Raw genomic sequence first — 18382 nt, 5'->3', positions numbered from 1 at the left:
CTGCAGACCCAACAGCCTAAATAAAAAGTGATACACACGTAGGTCTAACACAATTAGACATAAATACTCACATGTTCATTGTCTTGAGATGAAGGTCTTGAAACTGTAATTATGCAAATGGTTCAATTTCTTCTAGGTGACTACAGCGATAAATCTGTACACATGATAAAGTGTGTGTGTGTGTGTGTGTGTGTGTGTGTGTGTGTGTGTGTGTGTGTGTGTGTGTGTGTGTGTGTGTGTGTGTGTGTGTGTACCTTGTGGTGCCCTCTCATGTGTCAGTTTGTAGATCACCAACAGTGTAAATCCTCCAATCAGCAGCACACACACGCTGATGATGATGATGATGATGATGGTGGTGGTGGTGGTGGTTTTAACAGAGGATTCTGGAGAAAGAAACAGTGACAATACCGAACCAAAAATGTATTTTGTAGTGTGTATGTGTGCACAGTAGTGTTCCTGGTCACTTCCTGGTCTTTTTGAACATAAGAACGTCATTAAAGCTTGCATTATCATGACTGTAATGCACTGATCCTCTGAATATAAACAATGAACATGAACACAGAATAAAAGTGTGTGTTACAGAATGTATATTGATTAAATTCTTACTGAAATTCGTTGTCTCAGAGGAAATCAGTGCTTTAGATTTTGTATGAAACACGAAAGAAACAATTGCACAATCTTTAAAACTTTATACATGAATACAATACTGTCCTGGAAATCACTCATATTTAGTGTAAATATTCAAATATATTTAAAATAACATGAGTAAAAGTTTACCTCTAACATGCAGATGAATCTCTCTGAAGAAGGAATAATACTGGATTGAGTTCTCTCTGTTGAAGAATCCACAAAAATAAACTCCATCATCGGCTTCTGTCACATTACTGATGTTCATACCGAGAACTTTAGCACTTCTGTCATCAGAAATGGTGAATCTGTTCTTCTGGGTTTCACTGTAGGTATCTAGAACGGCATTAGAAACACTGCCATTTTCAAGTTTCATGATATACTTGTAGTGTAGGTTGTAAACCACAGGATAGTTAGAGGTGATGCTGATATTCTGTCCAGAAAAAACCTTCACTGTTTTTGGTCCATCACAACAAGAATCTGTTAATTATACAAACAAGAAAACAAATCACAAAGCTGTGCACATTTATGTTGGATGGACAATATGTTCAATGTCAATAATGAAATGATGTTAGACATTTCCTCACCATAATTAACAGTCAGGCTCACATCAATTTTTGTCCCATTCATTCCTCCTATTGTGTACGTTCCAGCATCCTGTGGTTCCAGCCTCCTGATTAACACTATGAAAAATCCCTCTCTGCTTTCATACAGCATGAATCTTCCCAATTGAACAGAATTCTCTGTGTTGTTAGTATGTATTATATCTGTGCATGATATGCTTCCCTTAATACAAATATATCTACTAAATCCTGAACCCCATTTTAGATCAGATATTATAAGGACACTTCCTCCTGAGTAGCCAGTCACAGCACAGCCCGCTGGACCTGTCAGTCAAATGGAAATCTTACTAATGTATTTAATTGTACATAATCATAATACAAATCACTGTCTTTACATTTGTTTAAAAAAACAACAGCTGACCTGATATTAGGGAGAGGGTGAAGATGATGATGTTCTTCATCATGGACTGAAGCTTCACTTCACTTTTACTCTTCTTTTGCTCTTTCCAGCACACAGGGAAATGTTTTAGTCGACTCCTCAGAGCTGTTATTGCCCAAAGGTCTGCATGTCATCAGGTCTTTCTACTTTTAACAGGATATTGTGTGTTGATGTTTTAAATGTAGACTTACTCAACACTCACACACTGCTCAATTCCTCTATATTACTGAATGTGATTTGAGTTGGTGGTTTTATGGCCTTTACAAATCTGTTCATTAAACCCCGTCCTAACAATACAGACTTTCTATCTGTATGTATCTGTAATGTGTCTGTCTGTGTTTTCCCCTTGTTTCTGTCTGCCGTCTCTCCCTGATGTTAATTGTTTTGCTCCGCCCACTCATTGCTCACCACGGACACTAATCACATTCCATCTCTTCCCCAGGTGTCTTGTCTTTGTCTCTAATCGTCTCTACTTTGTTATTGGCTCCTGTCCACTATATCTACTCTGTCTGTTCACTTCCCTGGTGTTGGTCGTTGTAGGTGTTTGCTTCATGTTGTTCTCTGTTCCTGTTCCGTGTCCTGATCTGTTTTGCCTGCCTGTATGTTTGTTTCTTGTTTTTGTCCAGTAAAGTCCTATCTGCATTTGGATCCTCTCTTGCCTTTTGTTTCACCGTGTCACATCGTGACAGAACGACCAACCACATGGATCCAGCAGAAATCCTGTTTTGTCTACGTCAGGAGGACGCCCCAGTTGAGGAATACACGGAGGTATTCTTGGACCTGTGCAACGAGGTCAACTTTGGGGAGAAGGCTCTCAAGGACATTTTTAAGTACGGACTAAGGGACATCCTGTGGTATCTGATGCCGTCTACTCGAGAGATAAAAACATTCTCAGAGTTCGTCAACTTAGCGTTGCTCCTGGACGGGTCCACGCTGAGCGTGAGCACTGTAGAGACGGAAGCCGGCCGTAAGTATTTTTTTGGGGGGGGGGGCAGCAAGCATCGGGGTCTGTGGGCCACAGAGTGGAATCAGCCACGGACGCCCGAATGCTCCACAGTTCCTCCGCCCAGACCAGTCCCGTGCACACCCGTGATTGAGCCAGTTCCCATGGCTACCGTACCGGCGAGCTCGGCTGAGGTCCGTGCTAACCGGCTGGTCTCCAAACTGGCGGATACCCCGATGAGGTCGGCTCGGGCGGCCGGCATCCTTAAGCCGCCAGCTGGACCAGCCGGGTCGCCGGAACCAGCCGGGTCGCCGGAACCAGCCGGGTCGCCGGAACCTGCCGAACCGACCGGGTCGACGGAACCTGCCGATCCGACCGGGTCGACGGAACCTGCCGATCCGACCGGGTCGACGGAACCTGCCGAACCGACCGGGTCGACGGAACCGTCCGGGTCGACGGAACCGTCCGGGTCGACGGAACCGACCGGGTCGACGGAACCTGCCGAACCGACCGGGTCGACGGAACCTGCCGAACCGACCGGGTCGACGGAACCGACCGGGTCGAAGGAACCTGCCGAACCGACCGGGTCGAAGGAACCGGCCGAGCTGACGGAACCAGCCGACTCAGCCGGGTCGACCGAAATGACTGAGTCAGAGAACACGGTCGACATCATGACACCCAAGCTACCTGAACTCTCTGCCTGGCCTGAACCTATGCATATTTCTGTTTTCCTGTGTTTTGCTTCGCTGGACTTGCCAGCCCTTCTACCTCCTGTCCCTGTTCATAGGCCCAAAGCACCACCCTGGCTGCCAACTCCGTTCTGGTCTCTGGCTCCGCCTCCAGCACCACCCTGGTCCCCGGTCCTGCTCTGGTATCTGTCTCCGCCTCCAGCACCACCCTGGTCTCCGGTCCTGCTCTGGTCTCTGGCTCCGCCTCCAGCACCACCCTGGTCGCCGGTCCTGCTCTGGTCTCTGGCTCCGCCTCCAGCACCAACCCTGGTCTCCGGTCCTGCTCTGGTCTCTGGCTCCTCCTCCGGCACCGCCCTGGTCTCCGGTCCTGCTCTGGTCTCTGGCTCCTCCTCCGGCACCGCCCTGGTCTCTGGTCTCTGGCTCTGCCTCCGGCTCCGCCCTGGCCTCCTGTTCTACCGGCTCCGCTCTGGCCTTCTGTTCACCCGGTGCCGCCCTGGCCCCCTGCTCTGCCGGCTCCGCCCTGGCCCCCTGCTCTGCCGGCTCCGCCCTGGCCCCCTGCTCTGCCGGCTCCGCCCTGGCCTCCGGCTCGGCTGGCGCCACCCCGGCCTCCTGCTCAGCGGGCGCCACCACTACACGAACCCGACCCGCCCTCCCACCCTGGTTGCGCCTTCGCTCCACCAGCCTGAACTGGGTTTTGTGGACTTGGGAGCGTCTGGCTCTGTAATGTGTCTGTCTGTGTTTTCCCCTTGTTTCTGTCTGCCGTCTCTCCCTGATGTTAATTGTTTTGCTCCGCCCACTCATTGCTCACCATGGACACTAATCACATTCCATCTCTTCCCCAGGTGTCTTGTCTTTGTCTCTAATCGTCTCTGCTTTGTTATTGGCTCCTGTCCACTATATCTACTCTGTCTGTTCACTTTCCTGGTGTTGGTCGTTGTAGGTGTTTGGTTCATGTTGTTCTCTGTTCCTGTTCCGTGTCCTGATCTGTTTTGCCTGCCTGTATGTTTGTTTCTTGTTTTTGTCCAGTAAAGTCCTATCTGCATTTGGATCCTCTCTTGCCTTTTGTTTCACTGTGTCACATCGTGACAGTATCAGTCTTCTGATCCTACCAAATTAATAACATTAATACAACATTTCTGCCTTTAATAGTTCCACTAAAAATAAAAATTTGAAGATAATAGAAGTTTGTCATCAGGATTAATTAAATTTTTATGGTGTTGCTGGAGTTTATCCGAAGAGAAGTTTTTGAATTTCTGAACATTTTCAAATTTAGTAACAAAAAGTCAAAGGTTGAGTAGGTTTCAAATCAAAACATTAAGTTAATCTCATTTCACATAGCAGCTGGGAACCAATTAAACAAGGCAGTGTAGTAGATTAATAATTAATTATAAATGAATAGTTGTGTAACAATTAATTAATTTTCTCAATGCATTGACAACTAATCCTAGTGATGCATATTTATCTATATTGAAACATGGAGTTTTGAATTGTAAATATTATGTTTGTTAATAGTTGATTGAAAATAATAAAAATAAATCTGATGAATCACGATTATATAATGATGCCAAATGTTAAAAATAAATGTAAACTTTAAATTAGTTGAATCTGCATACCTGCACCCTCACTACAGTAGCTTTTGGATTACATCAGTACTCTCCAATTGCTGTCTTTTGCATACAGTATGCTTGCTGCACTATGGAGGGCAACAAGGGAGAGATTCGCAAGGCACCAGCCAATATGAAATCAAAGTACATAGAATACTTTGGGTTTCACAACAAAATGGAAAGATTGACCAAGTCACTTGCAGTTTTTAGTCATTGTAAATACGAGTTAAAGTATTTTGGAAATTCAAAAACCTTAGCTACCATCTCCACAGACGCCATGCCATTAAGATAGAAATACCTGCAGCTGCACCTATGGCAGATTTGAGAAGTCCTAACCTATTTGGCCAAACTCCTCCTGAAACTCCAATCATGCTAAATCCATAAATGCACACATAGCTCATCCTATAGAAACTGTGTCTGTTCCCAGAGTAGTGAGATCAAAAAGTAAATGCATGAGACGTTACTTACCATAATTAAACAAGACAAATGCCAAAGAAACAAACAAAAACAGTTCCTGAAGTTTGGGCTTTTGGACATTAGATCACTTGCACCCAAAGCACTTATTGTCAATTAAATCATCTCAGAAAATTGCCTTACTGCACTCTGCTTTACTGAAAATTGGCTTAAAACAAATTATTACGTCAGTCTAAATGAGTCTTTCCCATCAGGATATATCTATAAGCATGAGCCTCATCAGACTGGTCATGGAGGTTTTGTTGCCACAATCTTTAGTGATTTATTTAGTTACTCAGAGAACACGGTATAGATTTAATTCCTTTGAAGCTCTTGTTCTTAATATTTCACTCTCGCACATGCACAAAAATCCCTGATCCCTGATGTCCCTTGCTCTAGCAACTGTGTATAGTCCCCCAGGGCCCTACACTGATTTTCTTAGAGAATTTGCAGGTTTTCTTTCTGACCTATCGGTTGATTTTGATAGAGCGTTAATTATAGGAGATTTTAACATTCACGGTGACAATACATACTTTAGGAATCACATTTATGGGCCTCCTAAAACATCACTAGACCAACACATTGTCTTAATCATACGCTACAGTAGATTTCATAATATCACATGGAATAGATGTCGCTGATATAGATATCATACCTCAAAGTAATGACATCACAGACCATTACCTCATACTGTACACACTACCTATAGAACAGACTAACCGTGTCTCACCACATTATCAACTCGCTAGAACTAGTATTCCGACCACTAAAGACAGATTCACAAATAACCTGATTGATCTGTCTCAACCTCTTACTAAACCTTTAAACGCAAATGATCTAGATGAAATGACTAACAGCATGTGCTCTCTGAGATCACAAAACTCAGGACTTCTGATAGTTCCCAGAATATCAAAGTCTACTAAAGCTGGTAGGGCATTTTCATATTTAGCTCCCAAACTTTGGAATAGGCTTCCTGATAGTGTCCGGGGCTCAGACACACTGTCCCAGTTTAAATGTAGATTAAAAACTCATCTCTTTGGACAGGTGTACACATAATACTTCCCATAATCTTGGCAGCTACTGTGTGCTAATTCCTCTCCACTGCTTCTCTCTTTCTACCCATCCCGAGGCATCCAGAACTTGTACCAGCTCCGATTGTCTTTGGTGCCATGAAGATTTTGGTCCTTCACTGAGATGAGGCCAACCATGTGAGGATTCCGAGGCATCTAGAGATGTACCAGCTCCAGTTGGACTCTGATTCATGAAGTATTCAGACATAATAAGAGGAGATGCCAACTTTATGTGGTCTTTGAGGACAGACTGTCAGACTGTATATTTCAAACCCAAATGAGGATTGGTTCCCGTTTTGAGTCTGGCTCCTCTCAAGGTTTCTTACTTTATCCTTCAAGGGAGTTTTTCTTTGCCATATTCGCCTGAGTCACCTCAGACTTGCTCATCAGGGATAAATACAAAAACATTTAAATATATCTAATATAATTATAAATATATAATTATTGTATTATTATAGGTATTTATATATATTATAAATTATATAATATATAATTTGAATTTTTGTGTTATATTAATCTTTATATTAACCTTTTGTTTTACCTTTTTTGCTTGAGACAATGTCCATTGCTAAAAGCGCTATACAAATAAATTTTGTATTTGAACATTAACTACCATGTTTTAATTGCACTGTGTTTGTGATATTACTGCCAGTTGCACTTGCACTTTGTTGTATTTCTGCACTTTCCAGTATTTCCTAAATGTTCAGGAAATGTATGCAATGTTTAAAAAAACCTTTGGGGGCATTGAATATACGGTATACCAGTAGTAGTATTTTTTCTTGCTTAAAATGCATCAAGGCAGGTAAAGTCCTATGAAGCTAAAGTTCTGGTTCAAGTTGCTGAATGGGCATATTTTTCCCCAAAATGGAATTTATTTGCTCAGCTGCCTAAAATATTCAAAATTGTTAATCGAATCAAATTTCATTGTGAGTCAGACCAGATTGAATTGTTTTAAGTAGCAAAAATCGTTCTTGAATTGAACACCTATTACCTACGATCGGTAACTGTCAAATTGCTCCGGGTGTGTGTTCACGGTGTGTGTTTTCACTGCTGTGTGTGTGCACTTTGGATGGGTCAAATGCAGAGAACGAATTCTGAGTATGGGTTACCGTACTTAGCCGTATGTCACGTCTCTTAATTGAGTGAATCCGCTAATGCGCCGAGTTTGATTGCTTTTGTCTTCACACACACTTTGAATAAGGGGAATAAGGTGATTTTTCCTCATTCTCGTAAAAGTACTGCCTAATGAAAACATATAAACATCTGTCTTCTCCCTCTTTTTCAGGTTGTCTGTGGGTTTAGATGACAGTGAAATGTTTGTGCATTCCTGCAGCATTTTAGCCACTTCTTCCTCTATAGCATGACAGCAGGGATCTGGGAACCCGATAAGGTCCCAGCAGATGATCTCACCCACAGCAAGAACTTGCAGGATTTCCTTGTCCCTAACCGATGGCTTCACAGCTGAGTTTCTGCTGAACCAAAAGGAGAAGTTGCCTCCTCTCTTTGTCTCTCACCTTATCACATCACATTATATTACTCCATACCTCATTACTACACCCATCTGCATCTACATGCTCTACTACATGAACTGTGTACCTTCAACCTTGTAATTAAGCACCTGATTTGCAACTACGGTTCTGATCCAGTCACCTGTGTTCTGACTGACACACAGAGAGATAGGCTAGGTGTATTAGAACCTCCTTTGCATACAATCCTTATATACAAATATCCAAACTTCCCAATAATGTATAAATAATAATAATAATAATAATAATAATAATAATAATAATAATAATAATAATAATAATAATAATAATAATAATATATAATTATATATATATATAATATATATATAATATATAATAATAATAATAATAATAGCATTAGCATGATGAGAATGCAGATACAAACACTGACCTGATCTGGCTGACATTAGCATGAGAAACAGATCAGTCTGTTTGAGCTTCATAGTGATTTGTTTTTCAAATCACTGCTGAGACGGTTTTCTCTACATTGTCGCATCACTCAAGATTCTGCCGCAGAACATACTAAAGCCATGACAGTTTGCAGTTTGCTCATTTAATGTCAAATGTGAAAACATAATTAAATTATTACAGTTTTGAGGTACGCCAAATGTGAAAACATAATTAAATTATTACAGTTTTGAGGTACGCTGGACAGTGGCATACTCAGTAGATTCCTCCTTACTGAAGGTGATTGCAGCATCATCTGGATTCTTCGGGAAACTCACAGTTGTGTAAGTGAGATTTTTTTCTTGTGGTCGTTCTACTGTGGAGATGATCTCTCTATCAGGGTTCTGTGATGGAGCATTCATATAAAGTTCAGTGTCTGTTGCAGAAATATGTTTGGTCTGATTGATTTCCTCGTAGATGCGAGGAACAGGGGGAACCTGCAAGTTGACAAGAATGAAAAAGTATAATAAAAAAATTTTTAACAAATACACATCTGATGCAAGCACCTGAACAATTTCATGTATACAAGTCAGTAACAGAGGTCAGCTGTCAGTTACCATAGAGACACACTAATACTTCATTTTTTAGGGATGCCATGACTTTTGCCCTAATTGAATGACTTGTGTTATGTGACTTATTTTATGGATTTATTTTTTTGATTACTTTTGGTAATTAATTTGAAACAGCACACAATATAGCTGGATATTTATCCATATTTATAATTTGTACTTTCCGCATATGTGAGTTTACACATACTCAACTTATTGTAGGGTACAGACATTTATGGAACAAACCATAATAATACTAATAACACTCTAAATGCTCCTGTAAAAGACTTTTGATTATATTTCTTCTTATTCAGCTTGAAAACAAATAACACATTCAGAGATAAACACTGACCTGATCATTGTCTTTGGCAGAAGGTGGTGGACCTGTTATTATACACAAAAGAAAAGACTCATTTTTGTCCAGTTGACACTAACAGTTTTTACTGATGGATATTTTAAGTTGCACATGTTATAGACAAGAAATTCTACCTTTTGTTCTTATGTGTCTCAGCTTGTAGACCATCTGTGCAAATCCGCCAATCAGCAGCAGAGCCACAATGACACACACACTGATGATGATGATGATGATGTTGGGATGTTGGGCTTCACGGGAAGGTTCTAGATACAGAAACAGAGACAAAGGTGTACGTTCACTTAATCTTTATACATAACCATAATTATGTATGTTATTGTGAATATGAATGTACAGAAGAGCTGATGCCTGCCCTTTTTTAAAATCCTCAGTTCAATGATGTCACGGTGTGGAAGAAAGTCAGTCACGCATTTGGGTCTTGTGTCACGCTCTCCCGCCACTCATCGTATTTCTCACTCAGAAAAACTTTTTGACTATTTATCATATATATAATAAGCCGCAGTGCCCAAAATGTATCAGTCTGCACCGCTGTCTCTATGGAACTGGGCAGCAATCAAGCGCCTCTCCTGGAGTTCTTAGTCGAGCCTGACATTTATCAGCCAATCAAAAAAAAAAGAGGCTACACAATAGCCAATCAGAAAATAGCACTATCTGGGTAAAATATAACGCAACCAATAAATAAAAAAAAAATTAATTAGAGATGGTATTTTCGGTGGTTGGTTTGAACAAAACCTCAACACGAAACAGCTTGTCTCTGTCAACATGAACCTAAAATGTCTGCGCTTGAGCCGAACTGTTTTAAATGGGAGCAACTCCCCCATTATTATTATTATTATTATTATTATTATTATTATTATTATTATTATTATTATTATTATTATTATTATTATTATTATTTATTTATTTATTTATTTACTTATTTATTTATTTATTTCTTGGGGGGGGGGGGGGCAACCTGATCCCCTGACTGTAACACACTGATTCTCTAATTTTAACACAGTGATCACCAGACAGTAACAAACTAAACCCCTTAAATTAACAAAGTGATCCCTGAACAGTAACAAACTGATCCCCTGACTATAACTCATTGATCCCCTGACAGTAACTCACTGATCCACTTTCTGTAACAAACTGATTTCCTGAATGTAAGACACTGATCCTAACACAGTAACAAAGTAGTCCTCATATAGTAACTCACAGATCGCCTTACGGTAACATACTGATACCCTGACAGTAACGTCTCTCAGTAGTAAGATCTGTTATTGTATGTATATATTCATATATATTTAAAACAACATTAGTAAAATCTTTACCTCTAACTTGCAGATGAATCTCTCTGAAGAAGGAAAAAGACACGATTGAGTGCTTTCTGTTGAAGATTCCATATAAATAATCTCCATCGTCGGCTTCTGTCACATTACTGATGTTCATACTGAGAATTATGGCTCTGCTGTCATCAGAAATGGAGAATCTGTTGTTCTGGGGTTTATTAAAAGTATCTAGAAAGGCATTAGAAACACTGCCATTTTCAAGTCTCATGATATACTTGATCTCTCTGTTGTAAATCACAGGATAGTTAGAGGTGATGCTGATATTCTGTCCAGGAAAAACATTCACTGTTTTTGGTCCATCACAACAAGAATCTGTTAATTATACAAACAAGAAAACAAAGCTCAAAGCTGTGTAATGTCTTCATGATAATTTAGCTTTATGTTGGAAGGGCAAAATTGCTCAGTTGTATTAATACCATGAGGATAAATATTTACTCACCATTAAGAACAGTCAGTTTCACATCAATGGGCGTCTGATCCTCTACTCCTATTCTGTACGCTCCAGCATCCTGTGGCTTCAGCCTCCTGATTAAGACTCTCAAAAATCCCTTACTGTTTTCATACAGCTTGAATCTTCCCTCTTGAACATAACTCTCTGTGGTGTCAGTACGTATAATATCTGTGCATGATCTGCTTCCCAGCTTACAAATATATCTACTAAATCCTGAACCCCAGTTTAGACCACATTTTATAACGATGCTTCCTCCTGAGTTGCCAGTCACAACACAGCCCACTGGACCTGTCAGTCAAACAGATATACTAATGTTTTTAAAACTATCTCACGACCTTAAAACAAAAATAATGAAAAAAAAAAAAAACAATGACTTTATATTAGTTTAAAAAACAAATAGCTGACCTGATATTAGGGAGAGGGTGAAGATGAGGAGGCTCTTCATCATGGAATAAAGCTTCACTTCACTTCTACTCTTCTTTTGCTCTTTCCAGCACAAGAGGAAATGTTTTAGTGAAATACTTTTAGTTGTTATTGCTTAAATGGCTGCATAATGTCCTTTTTAGAAAGGATATTGTGTCAGTGTTTTAAATATGCACAACACCCTTTGCAGAACACTGCTTATTTGGTCTTTATTATTGAATGTGATTTGTGTTAGAGTATTCCCCTCCAATATAATTCATTTAAAGTGGCAAGTAAACGAGTCTTATCTTGATCAGTAACTTTCCAACTTTTAATATTGTCACCTATACATTTCACATTAAAATTCTTTCTTCACATATCCCAAGTTTGTAGGTTGTGATCAGAGCACAAGGTCAGCCATGATACAGCAGAAGCCTTGAACCCGAATCGTCTGATCAGCAAAACAGAACATTAACCACTTGAGCTACCACTGCCCAATTTTCCCATATCACCAGTTATTAGAAGGCTGGGGTCAGAGCACAGGGTCAGCCATCGTGTGGCACCCCTGTAGCATGTAATGTTGAGAGCCTTGCTCAGGGGCCCAGCAATGGTAGTTTGGCAGTTCACTCATCTGAACTGCCCAGCAATGGTAGCTTGGCAGTTCAGATGAGTGAACCCTGACCTTCTGATCAGTGACCAGATCCTTAACCCCTGAGCCAAGGTTTCCTCACATCAAGTTGTATTTGAGCCTGTGCTCAGGTAACCCAGAATCCACTAATACATTAGTTTTTACTACAGTAGCTATTATCTCATTTATACCAGTTACCTCTATATTGTATAATCAAACGTATTTTGTTGTGTTAATTCTATACTGGGACACAGCAGCGGATCATGCATCAAGATCAAAAATCTGTAAAACTATATTGTAATCTAAGTGATCTTCCATAAAATTACAGACGTTACAGAACGGAAAATACAAACAAGCTTTTTTTGGTTCAGTTGACATCTGTAAGCCTTAGCCATCCATAGATAGTTGTGTAATGAAGATGTCAAGTGGACCATCTACAGCATATGGCTTTGCAGCTTAGGTTTAATTTTTAGTTTTGTTCAATTTTTCATTCTTTTTATCACTTTTCATTTCTGACTTCATGAAATGATTTGTCTTTACCAGCATCACTCTCTCCAGTAGAGTTATTATTATTATCATCAGTATTATTCACTATATAAGTTGACAGTGTAGTTTGTGTAATATAATTGTGTACTATTTAGAAAAGGTGCGTATGCATGAAATACTCCTTCCAAGTCACTCTTAGAGCTCCTTCTACTGACAATTTATTTATTTATTCATTAATTTATTATTTGGGAAATGTGATGATTATGCATCTGCTTTTATCCTCAAACTATAAAGTCTGCATGAAATCCTGTCTAATGTTTTAGAGACTAAGTTATATAACATCACTGTGCTGTGATTAATCATTACAAGCAAGACATTGATTACTGAAGTAAACACTGATTCACAGTTATTCTTTTATTATTTGAATTTCCAGTCAAATTTTACTTCATATGCAAATACACTTATAATACTGACATGTATACAATAAAAACTTTCACTCAGGTGTTATGATACAATCTTCACCAACTCATAATGGTCAGTTAAACCATTTCACCATGTCACCAACATTTCATTCACACATAGATTATATGTAATGCATTTGTTTTCACGTTAAATAACATTTTAAAGTTTACAGAATTAACATAAAAACCCAGAAAATGAAAAAGCAATGTGGTAAGTATAAAATAAAACACAGTAAAGTGTGCTGTTATTGGTAAATAATCAGTTATTAGGCATAACTATTAAAACTCTGAGGTGAGGATTTTCCAATAGCAACATGCTGCAACTCATACAATAGAAATTTAGGCAACAATTATGTTTTAATTAATAACCTTACATCATAATGGAAAAAATTTTAAATGAACGCATTAGGAATGAAGGGTCTGGTAAACTGAGTTCACCTGAGTTCTAGCATTCAGACATTGGTAGTGTGAATGTGATTGGTCGGCAGTGTTACTCAGAGACATGTAGCCTGAATCTGATTGGTTGGTGCGTGGGTCCAGTGTTTGGTAGGTTGAATCGGACTGGTTTGTTGATGAATCCAGATTCTGATCATTCGATCTTATTTTGATGTTCAAGTTTTCATATGTGGGTAAATTAGGCAGGTCGTTCTCATAAACAGTAGAAGCCTAAAATAAGGAATAAATTACTGTTACTGTTTATTGTAGTAGGATGGTGTAATATCCACCAATCCAAGAAACCTGCTAATTCTTTGTAGCAACATTTGTACAATGAATAACAACATTTTCTCACAAGCACATAAAGGTGTACATAAAAGTATGATGTAATCGGGTTTATAGCATAGAGACAGTGCAGCTCCAGCAGCCTAAATAAAAAATGATACACACATAGGTCTAACAATTAAACATAAATACTCACATGTTCATTGTCTTGGGATGAAGGTCTTGAACCTGTAATTATGCAAATAGTAAATTTTTTTTCCTGGTGACTGCAGCAATCAAACTGTACACACGATAAAGTGTGTGTGTGTGTGTGTGTGTGTGTGTGTGTGTGTGTGTGTGTGTGTGTGTGTGTGTGTGTGTGTGTTTGTATGTACCTTGAGTTCCCTTGTGTCTCAGTTTGTAAATCACAAACAGCGTAAATCCTCCAATCAACAGCACACACACACTGATGATGATGATGATGATGATGATGATGGTGGTGGTGTTAACAGTGGATTCTGGAGAAAGAAACAGAAACAATACAGAACCAAAAACATCAACTTTGTACACGAGCACAAACATGTATTTTGTAGTGTGTATGTGTGAACAGTAGTGTTCCTGGTCACTTCCTGTTTTTTTAAACATAAAGACATTAAAGCTTGCATTATCATGACTGTAATGCTCTGGTCCTCTGATTATGAACAATAAACATAAACACAGAATAAATGTGTAAGTGTTACAGAATGTATATTGAGTAAATTCTTACCAAAATCCGTTGTCTTAGTTGAAATTTCTATCGGTGCTTTAAATGTTGCGTGAAACAGGAAAGAAAACTTTTAACTTTATATATGAATATAATACTGTCCTGGAAATCAGTTATTTTTCATGTAAATATTTAAATATATTTAACACAACATGAGTAATATTTTACCTCTAACTTGCAGATGAATCTCTCTGAAGATGGAATAATTCTGGATTGAGTTCTTTCTGTTGAAGATTCCATATAAATAAACTCCATCGTCGGCTTCTGTCACATTACTGATGTTCATACTGAGAACTTTAGCACTTCTGTCATCAGAAATGGAGAATCTGTTCTTCTGGGTTTCACTGTGGGTATCTAGAACGGCATTAGAAACACTGCCCTTTTCAAGTTTCATGATATACTTGAAGTCTCGGTTGTAAACCACAGGATAGTTAGAGGTGATGCTGATATTCTGTCCAGAAAAAACCTTCACTGTTTTTGGTCGATCACAACAAGAATCTGTTAATTATACAAACAAGAAAACAAAGCTCAAAGCTGTACACATTTATGTTGGATGGACAATATGTTTCAATGTAAATTATGAAATGATGTTAAACATTTCCTCACCATAATTAACAGTCAGGCTCACATCAATTTTTGTCCCATTCATTCCTCCTATTGTGTACGTTCCAGCATCCTGTGGTTCCAGCCTCCTGATTAACACTATGAAAAATCCCTCTCTGCTTTCATACAGCATGAATCTTCCCACTTGAACAGAATTCTCTGTGTTGTTAGTATGTATTATATCTGTGCACGATATGCTTCCCTTAATACAAATATATCTACTAAATCCTGAACCCCATTTTAGATCAGATATTATAAGGACGCTTCCTTCTGAGTAGCCAGTCACAGCACAGCCCGTTGGACCTGTCAGTCAAACAGAAATCTTACTAATGTCTTTAATTGTACATAATCATAATACAAGTCACTGTCTTAAATTTTTTTTAAAAAAAACAACAGCTGACCTGATATTAGGGAGAGCGTGAAGATGAGGATGCTCTTCATCATGGAATGAAGCTTCACTTTACTTTTACTCTTCTTTTGCTCTTCCCAGCACACAGGGAAATGTTTTAGTCGACTCCTCAGAGCTGTTATTGCCCAAAGGTCTGCATGTCATCAGGTCTTTCTACTTTTAACAGGATATTGTGTGTTGATGTTTTAAATGTAGACTTACTCAACACTCACACACTGCTCAATTCCTCTATATTACTGAATGTGATTTGAGTTGGTGGTTTTATGGCCTTTACAAATCTGTTCATTAAACCCCGTCCTAACAATACAGACTTTCTATCTGTATGTATCAGTCTTCTGATCATACCAAATTCTGCCTATAATAATTTCTGCCTATAATAATTCCACTAAAAAATAAAAATTAGAAGATAATAGAAGTTTGTAATCACTAGTAATTAAATTTTTATGGTGTTGCTGGAGTTTATCTGGAGAGAAGTTTTTGAATTTCTGAACATTTTCAAATTTAGTAACAAAAAGTCAAAGGTTTCTCAGGCATCTTTGGGCATCAAGGCAGGATACACCCTGGACGGAGTGCCAACCCATTGCAGGGCACACACACTCTCATTCACTCACACACTCACACACTACGGACAATTTTCCAGAGATGCCAATCAACCTACCATGCATGTCTTTGGACCGAGGGAGGAAACCGGAGTACCCAGAGGAAACCCCCGAGGCACGGGGAGAACATGCAAACTCCACACACACAAGGCGGAGGCGGGAATCAAACCCCCAACCCTGGAGATGTGAGGCGAATGTGCTAACCACTAACCACTGCACTATGGAGGGCAACGAGGGAGAAATTTGCAAGGCACCAGCCAATATGAAATCAAAGTACAAAGAATACTTTGGGGTTCACAACAAAATGGAAAGATTGACAAGTCACTTATAGTTTTTAGTCATTGTAAATAAGAGTTAAAGTATTTTGGAAATTCAACAAACCTTAGCTACCATCTCCACAGACGCCATGCCATTAAGATAGAAATACCTGCAGCTGCAACTATTTTGAGAAGTCCTAACCTATTTGGTCAAACTCTTCCTGAAACTCCAATCATGCTAAATCCATAAATGCACACATAGAAAATCCTATAGAAAATGTGTCTTTTCCCAGAGTAGTGAGATCAAAAAGTAAATGCATGAGACTTTACTTACCCTAATTAGACAAGACAAATGCCAAAGAAACAAACAAAAACAGTTCCTGAAGTTTGGGCTTTTGAACATTAGATCACTTGCACCCAAAGCACTTATTGTCAATGAAACCATCTCAGAAAATTGCCTTACTGCACTCTGCTTTACTGAAAATTGGCTTTAAACAAATTATTACGTCAGTCTAAATGAGTCTTCCACGTCAGGATATAGCTATAAGCATGAGCCTCATCAGTCATGGAGGTGGTGTTGCCACAATCTTTAGTGATTTCCTTACTGTTACTCAGAGAACACGGTATATTTAATTCCTTTGAAGCTCTTGTTCTTAATGTTTCACTCTCGCACATGCACACAAAAAAATCCCTTATGTCCCTTCCTTTAGCAACTGTGTATAGTCCCCCAGGGCCCTACACTGATTTTCACAGACCATTACCTCATACTGTACACACTACCTATAGAACAGACTAAACGTGTCTCACCACATTATCAACTCGGTAGAACTAGTATTCCGACCACTAAAGACAGATTCACAAATAACCTGATTGATCTGTCTCAACTTCTTACTAAACCCTTAAACGCAAATGATCTAGATGAAATGACTAACAGCATGTGCCCTCTGAGATCACAAAACTCAGGACTTCTGATAGTTCCCAGAATATCAAAGTCTACTAAAGCTGGTAGGGCATTTTCATATTTAGCTCCCAAACTTTGGAATAGGCTTCCTGATAGTGTACGGGGCTCAGACACACTGTCCCAGTTTAAATGTAGATTAAAAACTCATCTCTTTGGTCAGGTGTACACAGTAATACTTCCCATAATCTTGGCAGCTACTGTGTGCTAATTCCTCTCCACTGCTTCTCTCTTTCTACCAATCCCGAGGCATCCAGAAATTGTACCAGCTCCGATGGTCTTTGGTGCCATGAAGATTTTGGACCTTCACTGAGATGAGGCCAACCATGTGAGGATTCCGAGGCATCTAGAGATGTACCAGCTCCAGTTGGACTCTGATTCATGAAGTATTCAGACATACTAAGAGGAGATGGCAACTTTATGTGGTCTTTGAGGACAGACTGTCAGACTGTATATTTTCACACCCAAATGAGGATTGGTTCCCGTTTGAGTCTGGCTCCTCTCAAGGTTTCTTACTTTACCCTTCAAGGGAGTTTCTCCTTGCCATATTCGCCTGAGTCACCTCAGACTTGCTCATCGGGGATAAATACAAACACATTTAAATATATTTAATATAATATATCTAATATAATTATAAATATAAATTTATTGTATTATTATAATTGTTTATAAATATTATAAATATAATTAGAATTTTTGTATTATATTAATCTTTATATTAAACTTTTGTTTTGCCTTTTTTGATTGAGACAATGTCAAAGCGCTATACAAATAAATTTTGTATTTGAACATTAACTACCATGTTTTAATTGCACTGTGTTTGTGATATTACTGACAGTTGCGCTTGCACTTTGCTGTATTTCTGCACTTTCCAGTATTTCCTAAATGTTCAGGAAATGTATGCAATGTTTAAAAAAAACATGCATCAAGTCAGGTAAAGTCCAATGAAGCTAAAGTTCTGGATCAAGTTGCTGAATGGACATAAATTTCCCCAAAATGAAATTTATTTGCTCAACTGCCTAAAATATTCAAAATTGTTAACCGAATCAAATT

General features: G+C 39.1%; 2 protein-coding genes and 1 long non-coding RNA gene across 6 annotated transcripts in view; all 3 read right to left on the bottom strand.

The window, feature by feature from the left end:
* LOC113658275 overlaps positions 1-18382 on the bottom strand; it is a 28980-nt gene that overhangs the window by 858 nt on the left and 9740 nt on the right. The window contains exons 1-5 of one of the 4 annotated variants that reach the window (XM_047806822.1): positions 15508-15823; positions 1215-1514; positions 778-1107; positions 255-383; positions 72-103 (exon numbers count right to left, since the gene is read on the bottom strand). In XM_047806822.1, the coding sequence (XP_047662778.1) occupies positions 72-103; positions 255-383; positions 778-1107; positions 1215-1514; positions 15508-15550 (834 nt within the window). In that variant the 5' untranslated portion in view covers positions 15551-15823. Of the gene's footprint in view, positions 1-71; positions 104-254; positions 384-777; positions 1108-1214; positions 1515-1611; positions 2018-15507; positions 15824-18382 lie in introns of those variants that run through there. The other 3 variants (XM_047806821.1, XM_047806820.1, XM_047806823.1) reach the window with 3 other exon arrangements.
* Positions 8446-11607, bottom strand: LOC113658276. The gene is made up of 6 exons (XM_047806832.1): positions 11470-11607; positions 11053-11352; positions 10596-10925; positions 9399-9527; positions 9262-9293; positions 8446-8798 (listed from the first exon to the last, which is right to left on the bottom strand). Exons 1-6 carry the CDS (start codon positions 11510-11512, stop codon positions 8544-8546), a joined length of 1089 nt encoding a protein of 362 aa, XP_047662788.1. The 5' UTR covers positions 11513-11607; the 3' UTR covers positions 8446-8543.
* On the bottom strand, positions 12980-14646 carry LOC125140020. Its single transcript, XR_007139216.1, has 4 exons — positions 14507-14646; positions 14136-14258; positions 13958-13989; positions 12980-13707 (listed from the first exon to the last, which is right to left on the bottom strand). It is a non-coding gene; the product is annotated as an uncharacterized LOC125140020 (long non-coding RNA).

The sequence above is a fragment of the Tachysurus fulvidraco genome, chromosome 23 (genome assembly GCF_022655615.1).
Source record: "Tachysurus fulvidraco isolate hzauxx_2018 chromosome 23, HZAU_PFXX_2.0, whole genome shotgun sequence".
Classification (NCBI taxonomy): domain Eukaryota; kingdom Metazoa; phylum Chordata; class Actinopteri; order Siluriformes; family Bagridae; genus Tachysurus; species Tachysurus fulvidraco.
The sequence above is the reverse complement of the archived record's forward strand: the minus strand, read 5'-3'. Positions and strand labels throughout refer to the sequence as shown.

Excerpts from the sequence above, each read along its gene's own strand:
- LOC113658276 (XM_047806832.1), bottom strand. The coding sequence starts at position 11,512 with ATGATGAAGAGCCTCCTCATCTTCACCCTCTCCCTAATATCAG. Across the intron at positions 11,353-11,469 it reads CACCCTCTCCCTAATATCAG|GTCCAGTGGGCTGTGTTGTG; the intron begins GTCAGCTATTTG and ends TTTGACTGACAG. Across the intron at positions 8,799-9,261 it reads CTGCCAAAGACAATGATCAG|GTTCCCCCTGTTCCTCGCAT; the intron begins GTCAGTGTTTAT and ends GTCAACTTGCAG.